Below are 25553 nucleotides of genomic sequence, written 5' to 3' on the forward strand. Positions count from 1 at the left end.
ACACTGATCAAAGAAAACAGCAAAACCAACAAATTCTCATCACAAAACATTCAGGAAATCTGAGACACTATAAAAAGACCAAACATAAGAATAATTGGGATAAAAGAAGGAGAAGTACAGCTTAACAGTCCAGAAAATACATTTAATAAAATTATAGAAGAAATCCTCCCCAACCTAAAAAAAAAGATATTCCTTTGAAGGTTCAAGAAGCATACAGAATACCAAATAGTCTGGACAAAAAAAAATTATCTCATCGCCATATAATAATCAAAACACAAAACATAAAGAAGAAAGAAGAAATATTATGATCTGCAATGGAAAAAGGTCAAGATACTTACAAAGGTAAAACTATAAGACTTACACCTGACTTCTCTATGGAAACCATGAAAGCCAGAAGGTTTGGATAGATGTACTGTAGAAACTAAGAGAACATGGATGCAAGCCCAGATTACTATACCCAGCCAAGCTTTCTTTCAGTATAAATGGAGAAAACAAAATTTTCCAGGATAAAAACAAATTTAAACAATACGTAGCCACAAATCCAGCATTACAGAAAATAATAGAAGGAAAATCACAATCCAAGGAGTCCAACAATGACCACAATAACTCAAACATCAAAAGACCCTTCAACAACACTACTCAAAGAAAGGATACACACAAACTCTACTACTAAAATGTGTCCGGAGTTAACAACCACTGGTCATTAATATCACTTAATGTCAATGGGCTCAACTCGCCTATAAAAAGGCACAGGCTAAGAGATTGGATACGAAAACAGGATCCAACATTCTGCTGTTTACAAGAAACACACCTCAACCACAAAGACAGGCACCTACTCAGAGTAAAAGGCTGGGAAAAGGCTTATCAAGCAAATGGACCTAAGAAACAATCAGGTGTGGCCATACTAATTTCTAACAAAGTGGACTTCAAACTTAAATCAATCAGAAAAGATGGAGAGGGACATTTTATACTCATAACAGGAACAATTCATCAGGATGAAGTCTCAATCCTGAATATCTATCCCCCTAATATAAAAGCACCCATGTAAGTAAAAGAAACATCGCTAAAATTCAAGGCAGCCATCAAACCACACACACACACACTAATAGTAGGAGACTTGAACACCCCTCTCTCACCAAAGGACAGGTCAATCAGACAGAAACCTAACAGAGGAATAAGAGAATAAATGGAGGTAATGAATCAAAAGGACTTTACAGATATCTATAGAATATTCCACCCAAATAGGAAAGAATATACCTTCTTCTCTGCAGCTCATAGAACCTTCTCGAAAATTGACCACATACTCGGTAACAAAGCAAACTTACACAGTTACAAAAAATATTTGTAACCTCCTGTATTTTATCAGATCACCATGAATTAAAATTAGAGTTCAACAACAATTCTACCCCAAGAAAGCATACAAACTCATGGAAACTGAACAGTCAACTATTGAACCACACTTGGATCAAGGAAGAAATAAAGAAAGAAATTAAAGTCTTCCTTGAAGTCAATGAAAATAAAGAAACAACATACTCAAACATATGGGACACTAAGAAAGCAGTCCTAAGAGGAAAGTTCATAGCACTAAGTGCCCACTTAAAGAAAACAGAAAGCACACATTGGAGACTTAACAGCCCACCTGAAAGCTCTAGAAAAAAAAGAAGGAGACTCACGTAGGAGGAGTAGAAGACTGGAAACAATCGAACTGATGGCAGAAAACAACAAAATTGAAACACAGATAACAATACAAAGAATCAATGAAACAAAAAGCTGGTACTTGGAAAAAACAACAAGATTGATAAACCCCTATCCAAACTAATCAAACGGCAGAGAGAAAATATGCAAATTAATGAGATCAGAAATGAAAAGGGGGACATAACCACAGACACAAAGGAAATTCAGAGAATCATTAGATCTTACTACAAAAGCCTGTAAGCCAAAAAACTGGAAAATGTAAAAAAAAATGGACACATTTTTAGATAAATACCATATACCAAAGTTAAAACAGGACCAAGTGAACAATATAGACGAGATCGGGCGCATTCAGGGTGGTATGGACATAGACCAGGTGAACAATCTAAATAGACCTGTTAGTAGCAAAGAATTAGAAGCTGTTATCAAAAATCTCCCTACAAAAAAAAAAGCCCAGGACCAGATGGTTTCAATGAGGAATTCTACCAGAACTTCCAAGAAGACCTATTACCTATACTCCTTAATGTATTTCACAATATAGAAACAGAAGAGTCATTGCCAAATTCCTTTTATGAAGCTACTGTAACTCTGATACCAAAACCACACAAAGACACAACCAAAAAAGAGAATTACAGACCAATCTCACTCATGAACATCGACGCAAAAGCCTCAACAAAATACAAACCGAATCCAAGAACACATTAGAGAATTATACATTATGATCAAGTAGGCTTCATCCCAGAGATGCAGGGCTAGTTCAACACATGAAAACCTATCAATGTAATCCATCATATAAATAAACTGAAAGAAATAAACCATATGATCATTTATAGATTAAATGCAATCCCCTTCAAGGTCCCATCGAAATTCTTCACAGATCTTGAGAGGACAATAATCAACTTTATAGGGAAAAACAAAAAACCCAGGATAGACAAAACAATCGTATACAATAAAGGAACTTCTGGAGGAATTACCATCCCTGACTTCAAACTCCATTACAGAGGTACAGTAATGAAAACAGTATGGTATTGGCATAAAAACAGAGAAGTCATCAAATGGAATCGTATAAAAGACCTGGATTTTAACCCACAAACCTATGAAAACTGCTTTTTTGATTAAAGAGCTAAAAGTATACAATGGTAGAAAGAAAGCATCTTCAACAAATGGTGCTGACACAACTGGATGTCAACCTGTAGAAGAATGAAAATAGACCCATATCTATCACCATGCACAAAACTCAAGTCAAAATGGATTAAAGACCTCAATATCATTCTGAACACACTGAACCTGCTAGAAGAGAAAGTGGGAAGTACTCTACAACAGATGGGCACAGGTGATCGCTTCCTACGTATAACCCCAGCAGCACAGACAGGAAGGGAAACATTGAATAAATGGGACCTACTGAAACTGAGAAGCTTCTGTAAAGCAAAGGACACTGTCACTAAGACAAAAAGGGAACCTACTGACTGGGAGAAGGTCTTCACCAACCCCGCAACAGACAAAGATCTGATCTCCAAAATATATAGAGAACTCAAGAAACTAGACTTTAAAATGCTAATTAACCCAATTAAAAAATGGGGCATTGATCTGAATAGAGAATTCTCAACAGAAGAAGTTCAAATGGCCAAAAGACACCTAAGGTCATGCTCAACCTCCTTAGCAATCAGGGAAATGCAAATCAAAACAACATTGAGATATCATCTTACACCTGTCAGAATGGCTAAAATCAAAAACACCAATGATAGCCTTTGCTGGAGAGGTTCTGGAGGAAGGGGAACACTCATCCATTGCTGGTGGGAATGGAAACTTGTGCAACCACTTTGGAAATCAGTGTTTTTGTTTCTCAGGATATTCAGGATCAACCTACCCCTCGACCCAGCAATGCCACTCTTGGGAATATACCCAAGAGATGCCCGTTCATATGACAAAAGCATTTGTTCAACAATGTTCATAGCAGTGATATTTGTAATATCCAGAACTTGGAACCAACCTAGATGTCCTTCAATGGAAGGATGGTTGAAGAAAGTGTGGAAAAGATACACATTAGAGTACTACTCAGCGGTAAAAAACAATGACTTCGTGTATTTTGCATGCACATAGATATAAATAGAAAATACTATCCTGAGTGAGGTAACCCAGACCCAAAAAGAGGAACATGGGATGTGCTCACTCATAATTGATTTCTAGCCATAAATAAAGTTCACTGAGTCTATAATTTGTGATCCTAAAGAAGCTAAATAAAAAAATGAACCCAATGAAAAACATATAGCTATCCTCCTGATTATGGGAAGTATACAAGATTGCCGAGCAAAAAATTGGGGTCTTGGAGGTGGGTTTGGAGAGGGGTGAGGAGAGATGGGGAGAGAAGAGTGTGAAGGGGAGGATAGGAAGAACTTGGGGAAACGGGATGATTGGGATAAAGGAAGGTTGGATAGGGGAGCAGGGAAGCACATATCTTAATTAAGGAAGCCACCTTAAGGTTTGCAAGAGATTTGATCCTAGACTGGCTCCCAGGAGCCCAAGGTGATGTCCCCAGTTTGTTTCTTGCGCAGCTGAGGATAGGGATCCTGAAATCACCCTATCCTATAGCCATAATGATGAATATCTTACATATCACCATAGAACCTTCATCTGGCGATGGATGGAGATAGAGACAGAGACCCACACTGGAGCACTGGACTGAGCTCCCAATGTCCCAATGAGGAGCAGAAGGAGGGAGAACATGAACAAAGAAGTCAGGACCACGGGGGGTGCACCCACCCACTGAGACAGTGGGGCTGATCTATTGGGAGCTCACCAAGGCCAGCTGGACTCTGACTGAAAAAGCATGGGATAAAACTGGACTCTCTGAATATGGGGGACATTGAGGGCTGCTGAGAAGCCAAGGACAATGGCACTTGGTTTTGATCCTACTTCATGTTCTGGCTTTGTGGGAGCCTAGCCAGTTTTATGTTCACTTTCCTAGACCAGAATGGAGCGGGGAGGACTTTGGACTTTCCACAGAGCAAGGAACACTGACTGCTCTTCAGACTGGAGAGGGAGGAGGAGAGGAGTAGGGGAAAGGGGAGAGGAATAGGAGGAGGGTGAGTGAAATGGGAGGCTGGGAGGAAGTAGAATTTTTTTGTCATTAAAAAAATGAAAAATAAATGAAATACAAAAAAAAAACCCCCACAAGATTCGAAATGTATGTGGGACATAACCACAGAAACAGAGGAAATTCAGAGAATCATTTGTTCTTACTACCAAAGCCTGTATGCATCATAATTGGAAAATGTAAAAGAAATGGACATTTTTAGATAAGTACTATATACCAAAGTTAAACCAGAACCAGGTGAACTATCTAAATAGACCTGTTAGTCATGAAATTTAGAACCTGTCATCAGAAAACCACCTACCAAAAAAAGCCCAGGTCCAGTCGATTTCAATACAGAAGTTCTATCTGAAATTCCAAGACCTAATACCTATACTCCTTAACGTATTTCACAATATAGAAAGAGTCATTGAGAAACTTCTTTTATAAAGCCACAGTCAACCAGATACCGAAACCACACAAAGACTTAACCGAGAAGGAGAACTATAGACCAATCTCACTCATAAACATCGATACAAAAATTCTCAATAAAATACTGGCAAACCAAATCCAAGAACATATTAGAAAAATTAAACATTATGATCAAGTAGGCTTCATCCCAGAGAGGCACGGCTGGTTCAACATACAAAAATCTATCAATGTAATCCAGCATATAAATAAACTGAAAGAAAAAAACCATATGATCATTTCATTAGATGCTGAAAAAGCATTTGACAAAATTCAACATCCATTCATATTAAAAGTCTTGGAGAGATTAGGGATACAAGGGTCATACCTAAATATATTAAAAGCAATATACAGCAAGGTGACAGCTAACATTGAATTAAATGGGGAGAAACTCAAAACATCCCACTAAAATCTAGAACACGACAAGGTTGTCCACTCTCTCCATACATCTTCAATATAGAGCTTTAAGTTCTAGCAATAGTGATAAGACAGCATAAGGAGATCAAGAGGATTCAAATTGGAAAGGAAGAAGTCAAACTTTCATTATTTGCAGATGATATGATAATGTACGTAAGCGGCCCCAAAAACTCCACCAAGGAACTCATATAGCTGATAAACACTTTGGTAATGTGGCAGGATACATATTCAACTCCAAAAAATCAGTTGCCTCCCTATACAGAAAGGATAGGAAAGCAGAGAGGGAAATCACGGAAGCATCACCTTTCACGATAGCCACAAATAGCATAAAGTATCTTGGGGTGACTGTAACCAAAAAACTGAAAGATCTATTTGCAAGAACTTTAAGTCTTTGAAGCAAGAAATTGAAGAAGATACCAGAGAGTGGAAGTATCTCCCTTGCTCTTGGATTGTGAGGATCAACATAGTCTCATGGCAATTCTACCAAAAGCAATCAATAGATTAAATGCAATCCCCATCAAAATCCCAACAAAATTCTTCACAGATCTTGAGAGGACAATAATCAACTTTATATGGAAAAACAAAAAACCCAGAATAGACAAAACAATCGTATACAATAAAGGATTGTCTGGAGGCATTACCATCCCTGACTTCAAACTCTATTACAGAGCTACAGTAATGAAAACAGTGTGGTATTGGCATAGAAACAGAGAAGTCGACCAATGGAATTGTATAGAAGATCCGGATTTTAACCCACAAACCTATGAACACCTCATTTTCACAAACAAGCGAAAAGTATACAATGGAAAAAAGAAAGCATCTTCAACAAATGGAGCTGGCACAACTGGATGTCAACCTGTAGAAGAATGAAAATAGACCCATATCTATCACCGTGCACAAAACTCAAGTCCAAATGGATTAAAGACCTCAATATCAATCTGAACACACTGGACCTGATAGAAGAGAAAGTGGGAGGTACCCTACAACAGATGGGCACATGAGATCACTTCCTATGTATAACCCCAGAAGCACAGACAACAAGGGCAGCATTGAATAAATGGGACCTACTAAAACTGAGAAGCTTCTGTAAAGCAAAGGACACTGTCACTAAGACAAAAAGGCAACCTACTGACTGGGAGAATATCTTCACAAACCCCGCAACAGAAAAAGGTCTGATCTCCAAAATATATAGAGAACTCAGGAAACTAGACTGTAAAATGCTAATTAACCCAATTAAAAAATGGGGCACTGAACTGAACAGAGAATTCTCAACAGAAGTTCAAATGGCCAAAAGACACTTTAGGTCATGCTCACCAAGGCCAGCTGCACTGTGACTGAAAAAGCATGGAATTATACTGGATCTCTGAACATGGCGAACATTGAGGGCTGATGAGAAGCCAAGGACAATGACACACGATTTTGATCCTACTTAATGTGCTGGCTTTGTGGCACCCTAGCCAGTTTGTATGTTCACCTTCTTAGATATGTTCGGAGGGTGGAGGACCTTGGACGTTTCACAGGGCAGGGAATATTGACTCCTCTTTGGACTGGAGAGGGAGGGAAAGAAGAGTAGGGGGAGGGGGACAAGGGTGGGAGGAGTGGGAGAGGGGTGGGAGGAGAGGGAGGGAAATGGGAGGCTGGGAGGAGGCGGAAACTTCTTTTTTTTTTCCTTTTCTCAATTAAAAATATAAGATACAGAGAACCTGTCTCAAGAGGCAAAAAATAAAAAACAAAAACAAAATAGAGGTTAAAATAAAATACAGAAAAATGGAAAATACACAGAGCATCTTGACACTGTATGCTATTTTGTTCTCTTTGAATTGTTTGAATGCTGAGAAAAGAACAACAGTTGCTAAAAGATATTTGTTTATAAACGCTGCTGAACTAATCCAACATAGATATTTTGAAAATGCCTTGACTTTGAATTTTGGATCTAAGGACCTGATGCTTTGGAAAGGAGTTTCTTATTTTGTTTTCACAGATGGTGATAGTCTGTGGATTGCTTCTATCCCATAATGGTATCATGGATCATGGCCTCCTGAAGGGTTGCTGTGAACACCTTCAAAAATTTCTTCACTCAACTGCCAACTGAGATGAAACTAGCAAACATGTTACCCCATAAGAAAAACTACATAACAGCACCCCCATTCAGCAGGAAGCAGTTTGGAGAGAAATAACTGCAGCCATATTCCCAAATATTGTTTATAAATGTTCTTTTAAATTTAAAGGGGGATATGATATAGGTATGAATAATTTGCATTGATACGGATTTTGCTTTAGTAATATAAATTTAAGGTCAATTTTGTTATACGTATATGTATTTCTGCTCTTGTTTATGGTATTGTGATTGTGCAGTTTATGTAAAAATGTAATGTATATACGTTGTTAATAGATAATCGTAATAGTCAAGTTTGTAGTCATGTTAGTTAAGATTTTCTAGATGTACAAGATATATTTTAGATATGCATTCTTTATATCTTTCAAAGAATATAGAATATGGCATTTTAAATGTTTTAATAACTTAGGGCTTTCCATGACAATGAGACACAACTGCTCCTGGCAGCACCAATCTACTTAAAGATGAAGATGGGCATCGAAGAGGATCCTTATGGAGTTTGATAGCCATTTGGGAAAGAAACTGCTCTTGCCTTGACTATTGTATAAACTGAACACAGAGAACCCTCAGAGAGAGTACTTCTGAACTTGCCTAAAGGTGAGATGGTCTTTCGGTGTTCCTGATTCATGAAAGAGTCAGCGAGACATTCTGCAGGACACAACAGATAGTGACTGAACTGTCTTTGAAATTTCCTGCTTCATGGAAATGTCTGCTGGAAACTACGGCCCTGTAGCCCATAGATGGATGACCCAATGGTACAGAAAAACTTTGGGTGACTGTCCAGGCAGCGAGATGTCTCTGTCATTTCTAGAGTTTTGGATTTCTTGTTTGCTTAGGTAATATTATATCCTTCTGGAGTCTTTGATAGAGTTAAAGAATATATAGATAATTATAGTTTTCCTTAGTTATGAAAAAAAAATAAAATAGATGTAAATATTGTAACTTTTACTTGATAACTGTTTTGTTATGTGTAATTTTGCTATGTTAAAGTTAAAGCCTTTCCTTTTTGTTTAAACAGAAAAAGGAGAAATGATGGAGGAAGGTTATTGGTTAAGTAATAAAGAAACTGCTTGGCTTCATAGGTTAAAACATAGGTGGGAGTGTAAGACAATCCTGAAGCCATTTTTGACAATTCTGAATCCTCTTAGCCTCTGTGCCATAGTGCTTCCCCTCCTTCCCTGGGAACCAAGGACCTAACAGCTACACACGCATGTACTCAGTTCCTGAACAATTACTCATATACGTATGTTTTGGTTCAGTCCCCTGGGAAACGGGGTCAAAATGACCTCTTACCTCATCTGATCTGGCATCAGCTCTCCAGTCAATTATTGGTAATAGCCCTTTCGAATAAGCCAATCAGAATAGTCAAAGAACAACCACCCTTGCTTCTGTGGCCCCATTAAAAGTAGACTGTACCAGCTATTCGAGGTCGGTCGGATTCCCGAATGCTGGGGGACCCTGTCATGACAGAATTAATAAATATTAATAAATTAATAAAATCCTCATGCTTTTGCATCGTCGACTGATTTTTTGGAGTTGATCTAAAATAAAGGTGTTTATCAGCGGTAAGAGTTCTTTGCTGGAGTTTTTGGGGTCGCTTATGTAGACTATCATATCATCTGCAAATAATGAAAGTTTAACTTCTTCCTTTCCAATTCATATCTCCTTGATCCCCTTATGTTGTCTTATTGCTATTGCTACAACTTCAAGCACCATATTTAAAAGATATGGAGAGAGTGAACAGCCTGGTCATGTTCCTGATTTTAGTGGGATGGCTTTGAGTTTCTCTCCATTTAGTTTGATGGTAGCTGTCTGTTTGCTGTAAATAGCTTTTATTATATTTAGGTATGACCCTTGAATCCCTAATCTCTCCAAGACTTTTATCATAAAGGGATGTTGAATTTTGTCAAAAGCCTTTTCAGCATCTAATGAAATGATCATATGGTTTTATTCTTCAAGTTTATTTATATGATGGATTACATTGATAGATTTTCGTATGTTGAACCAGCCGTGCCTCTCTGGGATGAAGCCTACTTGATCATAATGGATAATTTTTCTAATGTGTTCTTGGATTCAGTTTGTCAGCATTTTGTTAAGGATTTTTGTGTCGATGTTCATGAGTGAGATTGGCCTGTAATTCTCTTTCTTGGTTGAGTCTGTGTGGATTTGGTGTCAGAGTGACTATAGCTTCATAAAAGGAATTTGGCAATGACTCTTCTGTTTCCATATTGTGAAATACATTAAGGAGTATAGGTATTAGGTCTTCTTGGAAGTTCTGGTAGAACTTCTGTATTGAAACCGTCTGGTCCTTGGCCTTTTTTGGTAGGGAGGTTTTTGATAAACTCTTCTAATTCTTCACGACTAACAGGTCGATTTAGATTGTTCATCTGTCCCTGGTTTAACTTTGGTATACGGTATTTATCTAAAAAAGTGTCCATTTCTTTTACATTTTCCAGTTTTGTGGCATACAGGCTTTTGTAATAAGATCTAATGATTTTTCTGAATTTCCTCTGTGTCTGTGGTTATGTCCCCCTTTTCATTTCTGAACTTATTAATTTGCGTATTCTCTCTCTGCCGTTTGATTAGTTTGGATAGGGCTTTATCAATCTTGTTGATTTTCTCCAGGAACCAGCTTTTTGTTTCATTGACTCTTTGAATTGTTTTTTGTGATTCTATTATGTTGATTTCAGCCCTCAATTTGATTATTTCCAGTCTTCTACTCCTCCTAGGTGAGTCTGCTTCTTTTTCTTCTAGAGCTTTCAGGTGGGCTGTTAAGTCTCCATTTTCTTTAAGTGGGCACTTATTGCTATGAGCTTTCCTCTTATAACTGCTTTTATAGTGTCCCATAGTTGACTGTACAGTTTCCATGAGTTTGTAGGCATTCTGGGGGTAGCACTGTTGTTGAATTATAACTTTAATCCATGATGATCTGATAAGACACAGGAGGTTATGAATTTATTTTTTTGTAATTGTGGAAGTTTGCTTTATTACCGAGTATGTGTTCAATTTTCGAGAAGGTTCCATGAGCTGCTGAGAGGAAGGTATATTCTTTCCTATTTGGGTGGAATGTTCTATAGATGTCTGTTAAGTCCATTTGATTCATAACCTCCATTAATTCTCTTATTTCTCTGTTAGGTTTCTGTCTGATTGACCTGTCCATTGGTGAGAGAGGAGTGTTGAAGTCTCCTACTATTAGTGTGTGTGTGTGGTTTGATGGCTGCCTTGAATTTTAGCGATGTTTCTTTTACTTACATGGGTGCTTTTATATTAGGGGGATAGATATTCAGGATTGAGACTTCATCCTGATGAATTGTTCCTGTTATGAGTATAAAATGTCCCTCTCCATCTTTTCTGATTGATTTAAGTTTGAAGTCCACTTTGTTAGAAATTAGTATGGCCACACCTGATTGTTTCTTAGGTCCATTTGCTTGATAAGCCTTTTCCCAGCCTTTTACTCTGAGTAGGTGCCTGTCTTTGTGGTTGAGGTGTGTTTCTTGTAAACAGCAGAATGTTGGATCCTGTTTTCGTATCCAATCTCTTAGCCTGTGCCTTTTTATAGGTGAGTTGAGCCCATTGACATTAAGTGATATTAATGTCCAGTGGTTGTTAACTCCAGTCACTTTTTTAGTAGTAGAGTTTGTGTGTTTCCGTTCTTTGAGTTGTGCTGGTGAAGGGTCTCTAGATGTTTGAGTTATTGTGGTCATTATTGGACTCCTGGTTTGTGATTTTCTTTCTATTATTTTCTGTAAGGCTGGATTTGTGGCTACGTATTGTTTAAATTTGTTTTTATCCTGGAAAATTTTGTTTTCTCCATTTATAGTGAATGAAAACTTGGCTGGGTATAGTAATCTGGGCTTGCATCCATGTTCTCTTAGTTTCTGCAGTATATCTATTCAAACATTCTGGCTTTCATGGTTTCTATAGAGAAGTCAGGTGTAAGTCTGGTAGGTTTACCTTCATAAGTAACTTGGCCTTATTTCTTTGCAGATCTTAATATTCTTTCTTTATTCTGTATGTTTTGTGTTTTGATTATTATATGGCAAAGAGATATTTTTTTTTGCCAGCCTAATCAGAGATCTGTATGCTTCTTGAACCTTCAAAGGAATATCTTTCTTTAGGTTGGGAAAGTTTTCTTCTATAATTTTAATAAATATATATTCTGGACCGTTGAGCTGTACTTCTTCTCCTTCTTCTGTGCCAATTATTCTTATGTATGGTCTTTTTATAGTGTCTCAGATTTCCTGAATGTTTTGTGATGAGAATTTGTTGGTTTTCCTGTTTTCTTTGATCAGTGTGTTTATTTTCTCTATGGTATCTTCAGTTTCTGACATTTTTTCTTCTGTCTCTTGTAATCTGGTGGTAGTACTTGTCTCTGTAGTTCCTGTTCGTTTACCCAGATTTTCCATCTCCATCCTTCCCTCGGTTTGTGTTTTCTTCATTACTTCCATTTCATTCTTCAAGTCTTGAACCGCTTCCCTTACCTGTTTGATTTCTTTTTCTTGTTTCTCTTGGTTTTCTTGGGTACCTTTGAGCGATTTATTCATTTCCTCTACCTTTTTGTTTGTAATCTCTTATTGTTTATGGCAGTTTTTCACCTCCTGTTTAAGGTCTTCTATTATTTTCATATAATTCACTTTTGAGTCAATTTCTTCTATTCTTCTGTAGTAGGGTGTACAATTCTTCTTATTTCGGGATCCCTGGATTCTGGTGATGTCATGTTGCTTTTCAAGTTGTTGGAGGAATTCTTGCCTTGGCACCTTCCTATCTCTTCCTTCAAATGGAGCCAGGAGAGACCTGGTGTCTTGGTCCAGTCTTTTCTGTGACTGACTCTCTGGTTGTATCTCTTCAATGTAGAAGCAGGAACCGTCCCATCTAGATGGAACTCCTCAGCACCAAAACATGGACGCCTGGTATTCCAATGACCCGTGGACAAAAGGAGGAACTTGCGGGGCAGGGCAGGGATGAGTAGAACAGAGGAGACCCTGCTGCACAAGCTGATGGTGTGGGTGCTCTCTTACAGGGGTCCTTGGGGCCTGCCCGGTAGGCAAGCACTCATTGCTCTTGGTGGGTAGCCTTAGTGTAGGAGCAGAAAACTGTTCCTGAGCAAAGGACATTGCAGAAAACGCAGGCTTGTGTGTGTGTGGGGTTGTGTGTAAGAAAGACAGGCCTGAAGAAGGAGCTGGGGGAGGGGGGTTTGTACTCTCTTTCGGGACAATCCTCCACTGGATAGCACACACTCACCCGTCCAGGTAGAACTCCGCAGCACCTAAAGAGGGTGATCCGGGGACAAAAGGATTAACAGAATGGGGCAAGAATGGCGGGATCCAGGAGACCCTGAAGTGCAAGCTGAAGGTGCCCGGGCTCCCTTACCGGGGACTAGAGGCCTGCCCAATAGGCAGGAACTCACCGCTCTGGGTGGGTAGCCTTAGTTTAGGAGCTTAAAACTGTTCTTGAGCACTGGTCCTAGCATACAGCAGGGCAGGGTTGGGGGGGTTGCTTGTGGGCTGGGTCGTGCTTAAGAAAGACAGCCCTGCAGAAGGAGCTGGAAGAGGGGGGTTTGTCCTCTCTTCCAGGACAATCTGCCATTGGATAGCATACACTCACCCATCCAGATGGAACTCCTCAGCACCTAAACAGGGCATCCTGGTAGCCCAATGATCCGGGGACAAAAGGAAGTTCAAGTATTCATTTTAATACAGTTAATCCTATATTTTGTGCTTCAAATAAAATGAAACATGAAATAGTTTTTCAAGCATAATGGAGAAGAAAGAAACTATATTCTAGATCCTGTGCATATTTTCTGTATGCAGATTTTTCCCTTGAAAATATCTCTAAATATGGCTTAATAGAGAGCTCTGTGGCCTTCCAGATGCAGGATGGTATTAAAAAGGAGATTCTGAAGGGACACTCTAAACGTTCAGGTTTATCTTAGGAAATCTATTCCACCTGGTAACCATTTTTACTTGTTTCCCATTCTTTTTGACTGATCTTCATTAAGTTTTTTTTTTAAGGCAGTAAAGTGGAATTCTTTTTATGATAAAACAAAAAACAGTCTCTGCTAAGGTGAGATGCATTTAGATTGGTGAGAGCAGCAGATGACCATGAGGGTGTCCTCCTTTTCAGCAAGACACTAATAATGTCATCACCACAGACAGGAGCTTTCTGATTTGTTGAGCACATTTCTTATGGAGCCTATGGCAATTGATGGGGAATCTCAACAAATCACTTTGTATGGGGGGTGTTTGCCGTGGGCCCCAAATAGCCTATAAAACCATCCATGTGCTCCTGTTTGCCCCTTTTTGTTTCCTGATCATCGCTGGAACACTGGTTTTGTAAGCTATCCCTTTCTTCTCCTTAAAAAAGCTGATATTAAAGCTAGCCTGGTTAATCCTATTGGCTGGGCAGTTGAGGAGAGAGAGCCAGAAATGGCTCTATCCTTTAGCCATATAGATGAATATCTTTCATATCACCGTAGGAACTTCATCCTGTGATGGATGAAGCTAGACACAGAGACCCACATTGAAAAACTGGACTGAGCTCCTAAGGTCCAAGTGAGGGGCAGAAGGAGGGAGAACATGAGCAAGGAAGTTAGGACCGTGATTGCTGCACCCACCCACAGAGACAGTGGGGCTGCCCTAAATGGAGCTCACCAAGGCCAGCTAGATGATACAGCATGTGATCAAACCAGACTCCCTGAATGTGGCTCACAAGGAGGGCTGATTTAGAAGCCAAGGACAATGGTACTGGGTTTTGATCCTACTGCATGTAATTAATTTGTGGGAGCCTAGTCTGTTTGGATGCTCATCTTCCTCATCAAGGATGGAGGGGGGAGGACCTTAAACTCTCCATAGAGCAGGGAATCACGACTGCTCTTTGGACTGGAGAGGGAGGGGTATTGACAAGGGGGTAGCAGGAGGAAAGTGGGAGGAAGGGAGGTGGTAGAAATTTTAATTAAATAAAAAATAAATAAATGTCACTTATGCATGAATTCATGTGATATTTGTCTTTCTGGGTCGGGGTTACCTCGCTCAATATGGTGTTTTCTAGATCTAACCATTTGCCATTAAATTTCAAGATGTCATTATTTTTTCCACTCTGTAGTACTCCGTTGTGTAAATGTACCACATCTTTTTTATCCACTCTTCAGCCTAAGGGCATTTACGTTATTTCCAGGTTCTGGCTATAACAAGTAATGCCACTATTAACATAGTTGAGCACCTGTCAATGTGGTATGATTGAACATCCTCTGTGTTTATATCCAAAAATATCACTGTTGGGTGTTGAGGTATGTTGTTTCCTAATTTTCTGTGAAATTGTCATACAGATTTCCAAAGTGACTCTACCAGCTTGCACTCCCATAAGCATTTTAGGAATATTCTCTTTACCCCATGGATTCACCAGTATAAGTTTGCCTCAGTGTTTTGATCTTGGCTACTCTGACAGTTTTAATATTGCATCTTATAGATGTTGAACATTTCCTTCAGTGTCTCTCAGCCATTTGAGATTTATTTGTTAAGAGTTCTGTGTTTAGGTCTATACCCCATTTTTATTACATTATTGGTTCTTTTCATGACCAATTTCTTGAGTGCTTTATGTGTTTTGGAGTTCAGTCCCCATATGTTATGTGTTGGGTGAAGATCTTTTCGCATTCTGTAGGCTGCTGTTTTGTCTTTTGCTTTACAGAAGCTTCTCAGTCTCTGATGTTCTTGGGTAGGTAGAATAAACATAATAAAATGACAATCTTACCGAAAGCAATCTACAGATTCAATTCAATGCCCATCAAAATCCCAGCAAAATTCTTCACTGACCATTAAAGAACAATACTCAACAAACTATTGAAAAGCTAAAAGCCCAGGATAACCAAAACAATTCTGTACAATAAAGGAACTTTAGGAGGCATCCCATTTCCTGACTTCAAACTCTGCTACAGTTCTACAGTACTGAAAACAGCCTGGTATTGCCATAAATACAGACAGGAGGCCAATGGAAATGAATCAAATCATGGATATTAATACACACACCTACCAAGTCCTGATATTTTACAAAGAAGCAAAAAATATAAAATTGAAAAAGAAAGTGTATTCAGAAAATGATGCTTGTATAACTGGATATTAACATGTAAAAGAATGAAAATAGATATATATCTACGACCATACACAATCTCAACTCCAATGGATCAAAGACCCCAACATAACACTATCGATACTGAACCTCATAAAAAAGGAAGGGGAAGTACACATTAAAACATTGGCACAGGAAACCTCTTCTTAAATATATCCCCAGTAGCACAGACTCTTAAAGCTACAATTAATAAATTGGATCTTCTGAAACTGAGAAAATTCCATTTTACTGTTATTAAGTGTGATTAATATAATCTGGACATGGTTAGTCAGTTAGGTGCTGTTGAACTGTTGAAGGACTAAGGAATAACAAGGACAGACACCTGCAATACGGTTCTAATTCATCATATATATTTGAAGGACTTAGATCTAGCAAGGCCAGACACCTGCAATTTCTCTTTGTGAAAGTTTCCTCCTGTAATCATTCTTCAAGGACTTCTGTCTGGCCAAATCCAATCATGCTGTCAGGTAGTTATTTATAGAGAACAGGTTGCTAAGGCTTTCTATCATTCTTTGTCTTTCTTTCTTTCATTTTTTTCTCTTTCTTTATCTTTTTTTCTACTTGCAGTTTAGGGCTAAATGATTGGCTGTTTTATTTTATTTGTCAGGATGCACAGTTTGGGGAAAAAGTTATTCTACTACTAGAATACAGGAAGACTGTGCCTGACATATAAGGAAAGCTTAAGATTCCCAAAGCTAAGTTAGAATGGGAACATGTTATCTATCATACAAAGATTTGTAGAGACAATATTTTTTATAAGACATGCCTAGGTGAATATAACCTCCATCAGATATGTTAATCTCTGATGGATTTTCTTCTAAATACCAGCTGATATACTGTGTAGACTTGTAGATCCTCTAAGAATGGCCTCTTTGAAACTTCAAAGCAAACCTCAATGACACACTTCTCCAATAAAGATACATCGTATAATAATAGACTTATTTCAATAGTCTCATTCCCTGGAGACCAAAAATTCAAATCTATAATAATTGGGGAACATTCTCATTCCAACCACCATTACCAGCATGTCTTGAACACCAAACTTGCAATTCTCTAACATGGTCTATTGACTCCCCTTAACTGGGAAACTCTACTGCTTCAATAAGTGTAGGACAAGAGAGAGAGAGAGAGAGAGAGAGAGAGAGAGAGAGAGAGAGAGAGAGAGAGAGAGAGAATAGTAGCCTCAAGAGAACAGTACCTTTCCCAACAATCTCAAGAAATTTCTTGGGGCAACATTAATCAATTAAGTGAAAGACTAACATAGTAAAATCTCTTTAAGACAGTGAAGAAAGTTGAAGAAAACACCAGAAGATGGAGAGATTTCTCATGCATTGTTAGTATTAATATAATAAAAATGTCCAACTTAACAAAATAAATCTACTGATTCAATGTAATCCCCATCAAAATTTCTATATATTTCTGCACAAATCTTGAAAGGACAATTTTAAGTTTCATATGGAAACAAAACAAAAAAAAGTCAAGGAGAGCTAAATCAATCCTGAATTTAAAAACAGAAAAAGAAGAAGAACTGCTGGAGGTCTTGCCATTCTAATGTCATGTTATATACAAAGCTATAATAATAAAAACAGCATGGTATGTGAGGAAAAAACTAGACTCTGTCATCAATGGAATCTAATAGAAGAATCAAATAAATTCAGAGACGTGATATTTGACAAAGAAGCCAAAATTTAACACTGGAGATAAAAAGATATCTTCACCAATGATACTGATCACAGTAGATGTCTGCATGTAGAGGATTGAAAATTTAGTCATGTTTATTGCCCTGCAAAAACAAACACACACACAAACAAACAAAAAAACAGATTCAGCTCCAAATGAAGTATAAGGCCACATACACTGAATTTGATAGAAGAGAAGTAGGGAATAGCCATGAGCTCATTGGAACAGGAAAAGACCTTCTAAATAGGACACACATAGATACTAAGAACAACAATTAATAAATGGGACCTCATGAAATTGAAAAGCTTCTGCATGGCTAAGGACACAATCATTCAGATATAGGCAGCCTACAGAATGGGAAAACATTGGTTATATATCTGAGAGAGAATTAGTGTCTAGAATATATACAGAACCAAAAGAAGTCAAGAAAGCAAATCACCTAGTTAAAAACGAGGCAGAATAAAACTAAACAGAGAGTTCTCAAAAGATGAAGCAAAAATGGCTGGGAAACATTTAAAAATCACTCAACATCTCTACCCATCAGGGAAATGAAAATTAAAACTACTTTAAGCCTCCATCTTACTCCAGTCAGATTGGCCCAGATCAAGAAATCAAAGGACAGCACATGCTGTTGAGAATAAGGAAAGATGAACATTTATTCATTGCTGGTGGGAGTGCCAACTGGTATAACCCATATGGAAATCACTGAGGTTTCTCAGAAAGCCGAAAACTGATCTACCATAAGATCCAACCATACCCTCTTGAACACAATCAATTCTACCTTCTACTACAGAGACATGTGCTCATCCATGTTCTTTCTTACTCTATTCATAATATCCAGAAATTGGAAACAGCTTAGATGATCAGCAGGTAATGAACAGGAAAGGTAAATATGGTAAAACTATGCAATGCAATATTAATCAGCTTTTAAGAAGGTTAAAACTATGAAATTTTCAGGTAAATGGATGGAGGCTGAAACAACCATCCAGAGTGAGATAACCCAGACATGGAGAAATAAATACTGCACATTTTCTCTTTTTTGTGGATGTTAGCTTTTATGGTTAGATATGTGTCTTTCTGTTCAAATAACAATAGAGGTCCAGTAACTAAGGAAGTATTGGAATGGAGGAGGGGATCTTCCCAGGAAGGGAGAGAAAATGTGATAAAAAGACTTAGGGAAACTGGACTAAATAGGATTAAATAGGGAGAGGCATGGGAAAGCAAGTAAAGGGGGCTGTGCTGAGGGACAACTAAGGCAAAGGGCTTTTGAAAAGCCATATGGAAGCCTTCTACTGTAGAAATTTCCTAAAATATATCCTTTATGGGGGTGGGTGTTAGTTTATTTTTTTTTGGTGTGTGTGTGTGTGTGTGTGTGTGTGTGTGTGTGTGTGTGTGTGTTTGAGAGAGAAAGAGATAGAGAGGGAGTGAACATGAATCTATGTGGGAAGAGAAGTGAGGAGGATCTAGGAGGAGTCAGGGAAGGGGAAATAATCTGATTGCAATGTATTGTTGGAAAACATAATAAGAATGAGGAAATTTAAAAAATGAATGAGATAATATTGTTTCTGGGAAAATGGATGCAAGTTGGATATCACCATATTAAGCAAACTGAGACTCAGAAAAACAAAGATTGTATTTTCATTTATTTATGGAACCTCTATTTTGTATAAAATATTACACATTTTATATAACAAAAATGTGACATGAAAGCAGAAAAAGAAAGTAGGAAAGAGATTAGCAGGAGGAAAAATGAAGAAACTGAAAAAAGGAAGGGTTTGGATAGTGGATATGGTAATGTCCTAGTACTTAACCTGTCTTCATGACACCTAACAATATTTGCAATAGACATTGACCAATGAAAAATAAAAAAAAATTGAAAAATTGAAGATTAAAAAAAACATAAAGACATCTTTCTGGAAATTGGAAGCAAACAAGATCGCCGGGTAAAAGTTGGGAGCATGGGAGTGGGGGTACGGATGGGGGTGGAGGTAGGGATGTGGATAGGGTTGGGGGAAGGGGAGAAGGGGAGAGAGAAGGGAGAAAGGAAAGACTGGGGGGGTGGGAGGGTGGAGATGGAGGAAGGGAGGATATAGGAGCAGGGAAGAAGATATCTACATTAAGGGATCCATTTTAAAGTTGGCAAGAGACTTGGCTCTAGAGGAGATCCCAGGTGTCCATGGGGATGTCCCCAGCTAGGTCCTTGGGCAGCAGAGCAGAGGGTGCCTGAACTGTCTTTGCCCCACTATCACACTGATGATTATCTCCAATATCACCACAGAATCTTCATCCAGCGATGAAGAAACAGAGACCCTCATCAGAGCAATGGTCTGAGCTCCCAAGGTCCAGCTGAAAAGCAGAAGGAGGGAGAGGATGAGCAAGGAAGTCAGGACCAGGAGGGGTTGGTCCACCCACTGAGGCAGTGTGCCTGTTCTAATGGAAGCTCACCAAATCCAGCTGGACCGGAACTGAACGAACATGTGATCAAACCAGACTCTCTGATAGTGGATGACAATTGGGGGCTGACTGAGAAGCCATAGATAAAGGCACTGAGACTTGTTTCTACTTCATGTGCTGGCTTTTTGGGACCCTAGTCTATTTGGATGCACACTTTCCTAGGCCTGAATGTAGGGGGAAGGGCCTTGGACTTCCCACAGGGCAGGGTTTCCTACCCTCTCTTAAGGAGGCAGGAGGAGGAAGGTGGGTAAATGGGGGAGCAGAAGGGAATGGGAGGAGGGAAGGAAGTGTAAATTTTTGAATGGAAAAATAAAAAAAAATGACTTTAGTAATAATTGATTGCTTCTATACTACTGGGTAAAATCTAAGTGTCTTTTTTCTATACTAAGAAAGTGATCTGCCCTCTCCATCTGTAGTGTATTCAAAATCATTCTTGTAATTGGTTTAAAGAAAATAAATTTTGGAAATTAGAAAAAAATGAAGATTTAAATAAATATAAAAGACCAAATAGCAGAAGTAGAGTGTGATTCTTAGTCTTGTCTTCTTGAATCTATAATCACGCAAGAATGGCGGCATGCCTGTGTGGGGTATGTTAATTATGTTCATTGAGATAGGAAGCTCTGCCCACTATAGGTGGTGTAGTTTCCTGTTTGGACACTCCTAGACTGTATAAAATAAAGGAAGCAAGCTGGGAGCTAAGAGAGCATTTACCCTGGGATGGTTGTGGCCACAATGTGACTAGCTACTTCAAGCTCCTATTGCTCCTGTGAACCCTTAAGTTTTCCCTCTTAAGTTGCTTTAGGAGACGACTTTTAGCACAGCAACAGAAAAAGAAATTAAGACATAAATTGGTAGAGAAGTGGGGCTGTTGCTTTGTAGACCATAAGTGATTCTTTGGCCTCCCTCTGCTTACCGGTTTTAGGCTGAAGTGTGCAGGAGTTTGGTACTCTGGACTAGAAAAGCTTTAACAAGCTGGAGGGAGACGGTAATGCGCAATTCTAGTAGAAGCTCAAAGACAAGAACTCTGAGAGACATGTGGACACTAGTGGCAACACATGAGGTTTCAAAAGGAACTCTATCCTGATATTTTGCCCAAGAATCTGTCTTCATTCTCTCTATAATCTGACATCCCGAATAAAGTTCCATTTAAAGATAATGGGCTGGTTTGTTTTGCAGAGGAAATTTCAAGACAGGCAAGCATAGGCTGGAGAGATGGCTCAGTGGTTAAGAGTACTGACTGCTCTTCCCGGGTATCTAAATTCAATTCCCATCCCTCACATGGCTGCTCACAACCTCTGCAACTTCAATCCCAGGGGTCCAATGCTCGTTTCTGGCCTTTTTGAACACCAAACACACAAGTAGTATACAGGCATACATGCAGGTAAAATACCCACATACATAAGTAAGATAAATTTAAAAACAGGTGAGTATTCAGGCTTGTTCTGAGGAAGCAATTGGAACTGTTACAGAGATCAGCACTACTGAGGGGAAATCTGTGCTTCCCTGGGGCCATAGGGAATGTGTTCTGAGGGCAAAGCACAAGTCCTTGGAGCCTCCATGATGTGGTGAGCCTACTCCATTTAAAGAGAGAACATCAAAGTGAAAGACCTTATTTTCTTTAAAAGGGAACTGCCCAAGAGAGTTTTCCCTAGAAGTATATAACTTATTTTTTATTTTGTATGTTCACAATTAAGAAACTTCCGAGTTTCAAATATTTGAAACTCTTTGGGGATGGTCACCCCACACATTGCAACTCTTCCTCCAAAGGTTCAGGGAATATTGAAGAATAGGGTGGCAGAAAGCTTGTTAAGATACAGAAGACAGGGAAGACCGTTACAAAAGTATGTCTTTACACATGACAGGAAATGACACTCAATTTTCTACAGCCATATTGCATACACAATATACAGGTCTTGCACACGAACTGCCTCATCACTATTCCAGCATAGTTGGTGGAGAAGCTCACTACAGTTGGTTGATAAGCTCCGGACAGTTGAGAACTGCCAGGAGAGAGAAAGCCAGTTTTCTTCAGAGTAGGTTATCCATATACAGTTGACAGCCCTACAGCCATGGAAATATGGACAACAAGTTGATCTCAGACCTACAACCATGTCCATATGAATGGCAAGTTGAGCTCAGTAGATTATATAAGCACAAATGAAGCTGGGAGGGGATGTGAGAAGATAGACCCAATAGCTGGTGGGAGTTAGTGAGTATAGAAACAAAATATGTTCATGTATGAAAGAAAACCAATAAAGATAATTCATACAAAGACTTTGTTGGAAAGGTTTATGGGGACGTCTAAAGATGGACTAAATGCATTTTTTCTTTTCTCTTCTTTTTTATTGAGCTTTACATTTTTTTCTGCTCCCCTCCCTGCCTCTCCACTTCCTCTTTCAATCCTCCATCAAGGTCCCCAAGCTCCCAATATACTCAGGAAATCTTTTCTTTTTCTGTTTCCCATGTAGATTAGATCTATGTAAGTCTTCTTAGTGTCCTCATTGTTGTCTAGGTTCTCTGGGATTGTGGTTTGTAGGCTGGTTTTCTTTGCTTTATGTTTAAAAACCACCTATGAGTGAGTACATGAATGCATTTTATACCACGACATGGTGGTGAGCCCATGAGGATGAAGGGATTGAAGGTTGTGGCTGAACAGTGGTATGATTGGGCGTCATGTGGACAAAGAGCAGAGTTGTGACAGCTAGAGCTATCAGCTTGGCAATGGAGAAAGCTGAGGACTTGCACTGCACTCATCTCTTTTTAATATTGTGGATGTTATGTGACGAGCTGCGGCAAAGTCCTGCGGTGATGGACCATCCCCTTGAAGCTTGAGATGAAATAAACCCTCTCCCTTAAGTTGTTCTCCTAAGGGAGTTCTATCACAGCAATCGGGAAAGAAACGAAGGCAGGGAAAGTGAAATAACTCTTTCTTGTTAGCCATAAGACTGGAATCATGAAGATCCATGTTCCATTTCCTGGCTTGTTTATCCCTTTCAAAACTTGCATTCTTTGCTACTTACAGTGACATAAACATATACACATATGTATGTAAACATAGATACTTCTATGTACACACACTGAATATATAATATACTGGTTTACATAGCAGATGGCATGTTTGATTATGAGATAAATATCCATTTTGTGCATAAATAAAGATAATCAGCAGTAAAAGTTATCCAAATCATGTAAACTGATCTGAAAACCAATTTTAAAATACCAACATGTTATATGTTACACTATCTGGAAAACCCTGACACTATTTGGTTATTTGAAAGCATAATCAATAGTGACTAATCTCAATTATTTTCTTAACCAACGACTTATATCTTATACACATATAAATAAGCTACAATTCACAACAGTTTGAGCAATGAGGAAAATTTTTTTTATTCTGTCTCACCTTGGCTGTCATCAAATCTACTCAACAAGTTCATTTTGCTGATTTTCATTGCAAATACGTCTCTTATTGCCATTCGAAGCTTGATCGTTGATGGTAAATAAAAATCAAAAGACCAGTTTCTTCTGATTTGCTTTGACAAATTCTTGTTGGATGTGGAATTTTTCTTCGGAAATGTATTAAAATAAAGTGCAGATGGAATTGAGTCCTCTGTGGTGGTGCTAGACTCCTAAGAATTTTCATTTTGTTGTCGGTCATCTTGACTACATTTACAGCACAGGCTTCAAGTGAATGAATGAATCAATCAATGTTTGTAAGCTGCTCCTATGGTCTAATAATTGACAAGATCACACATATTCTGTATTTTCTGATGATTAAAACAGAAAATTGAAGAATATATATAAGGGGAAGCTTAAAACTATACCATCTAACTTCATTACAATTTGTTCCTCGTTATGTTCGAAGGTAACAATTTTGTGACCAGTTGTTTTACTGAATGTTACTTTCCCGTTGGAATCAAAACACACCAAAGTTATTTTGAACACTACGTTTCGTACATGTTTTAAACAACATCCATCATACCCCTGACGACTTTGCCGAAAAATGATGTGACGGTTGGTAAAGGTGACTGTTATAGGGAAACTAAACCTAAAATCTGACCACCTCCAGGAGTATTTACCATCTCTCCTAATCATTGTACCACATCTCATACCGCAGTCTTTGAGTTCTTCACTGATGATTCGTGGCCCTATGTCCGTGTGTTCTTGTTCTTGAAGCAAAGCCAGCAATTGCTGTTTATAAATGGGTGTCAACCATTCTAAAGGTATTAGACGATCTCGTTCAAGAGTAGTTGTGTCACCCACATCACAGATGATATGTTGGAACCTCAGTTTTTTAAAGACCCCTTGATATATTAGTCCTTCTTCACTTTCAAGAAAACTGATGCTATCAATGTGTTCCATGTGCTTGGAAAGCCACCTGTTGGCACTAATTAAGATGTTCTTCACTGGACCTTTCCAGGAGGGATTAAGACAAAGAAATATCCACTCTTTCAGGGCGGTGTAGATGTCCATTTCCTTTTGCAAAACTAGTAAATCAGCTGAACAAATAAGAAGATACATGAGCTTTGTATCAATATCCCTGTAAAGTTCAACAGTTGGATGAGTCATCACGTTGCAGAGAAGCCAGTCAAAGCAGCGTGTCTTTACAGATTTCAGTCCATATGTTTCTGCTGCTGTGTAGTATGAGCACACGGTTTCCCTAGTGATGCTGCTGTTCATGATCTCTTTACATTGTCGGATGACATGCTCCACCTGAAGCAGGCATGCTGCTGCCAAAATGTGAGGAGCTCGATGGGGTGTTATTGGCAAGTCCTCGTCCCTGTAAAATGACCCAAACACAAAGTGCAAGGAGCCGACATCTATATCCTTGTTCTTAATCTGCAGGTCAACAACACCGCTGTTGGATTCTTTCCAAGTATCTTTTAGCATCTTAGCAAAGAAGGCCGACTGACACAAAAATGATTTGTGTAGAGGCCATTCTACTTCAAGTGCACGGATTCGAATGTCGGTATCCTTCCCGTCCAAAAATAAATTTTCGTATGCATACTTAGATGATAGCTTCGGTTTTTTCCTGTAGACGATGCCAAAAAGTTGCTGTAGGTTGACTGCCTGGTTCCGAGATCCGTGGATGTTAGGGGTTGGTGCCACACAGTCCCAAATGCCCCATTTGCGCTTCCGACTGCCAGAGATGTAACTGGGACCTGGTCCTGCGTTGTTTTCTGGCTGAGCTGACTCTGCCAAGCCGGAATCACTGCTTCTCAAACTGCTGTGGCTGTTTAGAAGCCCCATTGATGAAGTCACCCAGCACCTCTCAAAGAGACTCGCAGAAGCTTATCTGCCATGGCATTGCTGAAAGGTCTGTGTCAGCCAGTACTGCCTTGGCTAACTGAATTTCTCTAGCTCAGGCTCAAACGTCACAGAGCAGACAGGCACTCATTAATCATTGTCTACAATTGCCCTTCTGGAGCAGTGGCCCCGCCCTCTGGTAACAGGCCCCTTTAAAACTATGAAGTGTAATTTAGCTTCTCCCCTTCTTCAGCTTCCCTCCTTCTCCTTCCTCTCTCCTATCCTCCT

General features: G+C 38.9%; 1 protein-coding gene across 1 annotated transcript; it reads right to left on the reverse strand.

Moving 5' to 3' along the window:
- Positions 1–23792: 23792 nt before the first annotated feature.
- Positions 23793–25268, reverse strand: LOC142842010 (germ cell-less protein-like 2). The gene has a single exon (XM_075958997.1). The coding sequence runs from the start codon at positions 25266–25268 to the stop codon at positions 23793–23795; it is 1476 nt and encodes a 491-aa protein (XP_075815112.1).
- Between the last annotated feature and the right edge of the window lie 285 nt (positions 25269–25553).

Source organism: Microtus pennsylvanicus, chromosome Y (genome assembly GCF_037038515.1).
Source record: "Microtus pennsylvanicus isolate mMicPen1 chromosome Y, mMicPen1.hap1, whole genome shotgun sequence".
NCBI classification, from domain to species: domain Eukaryota; kingdom Metazoa; phylum Chordata; class Mammalia; order Rodentia; family Cricetidae; genus Microtus; species Microtus pennsylvanicus.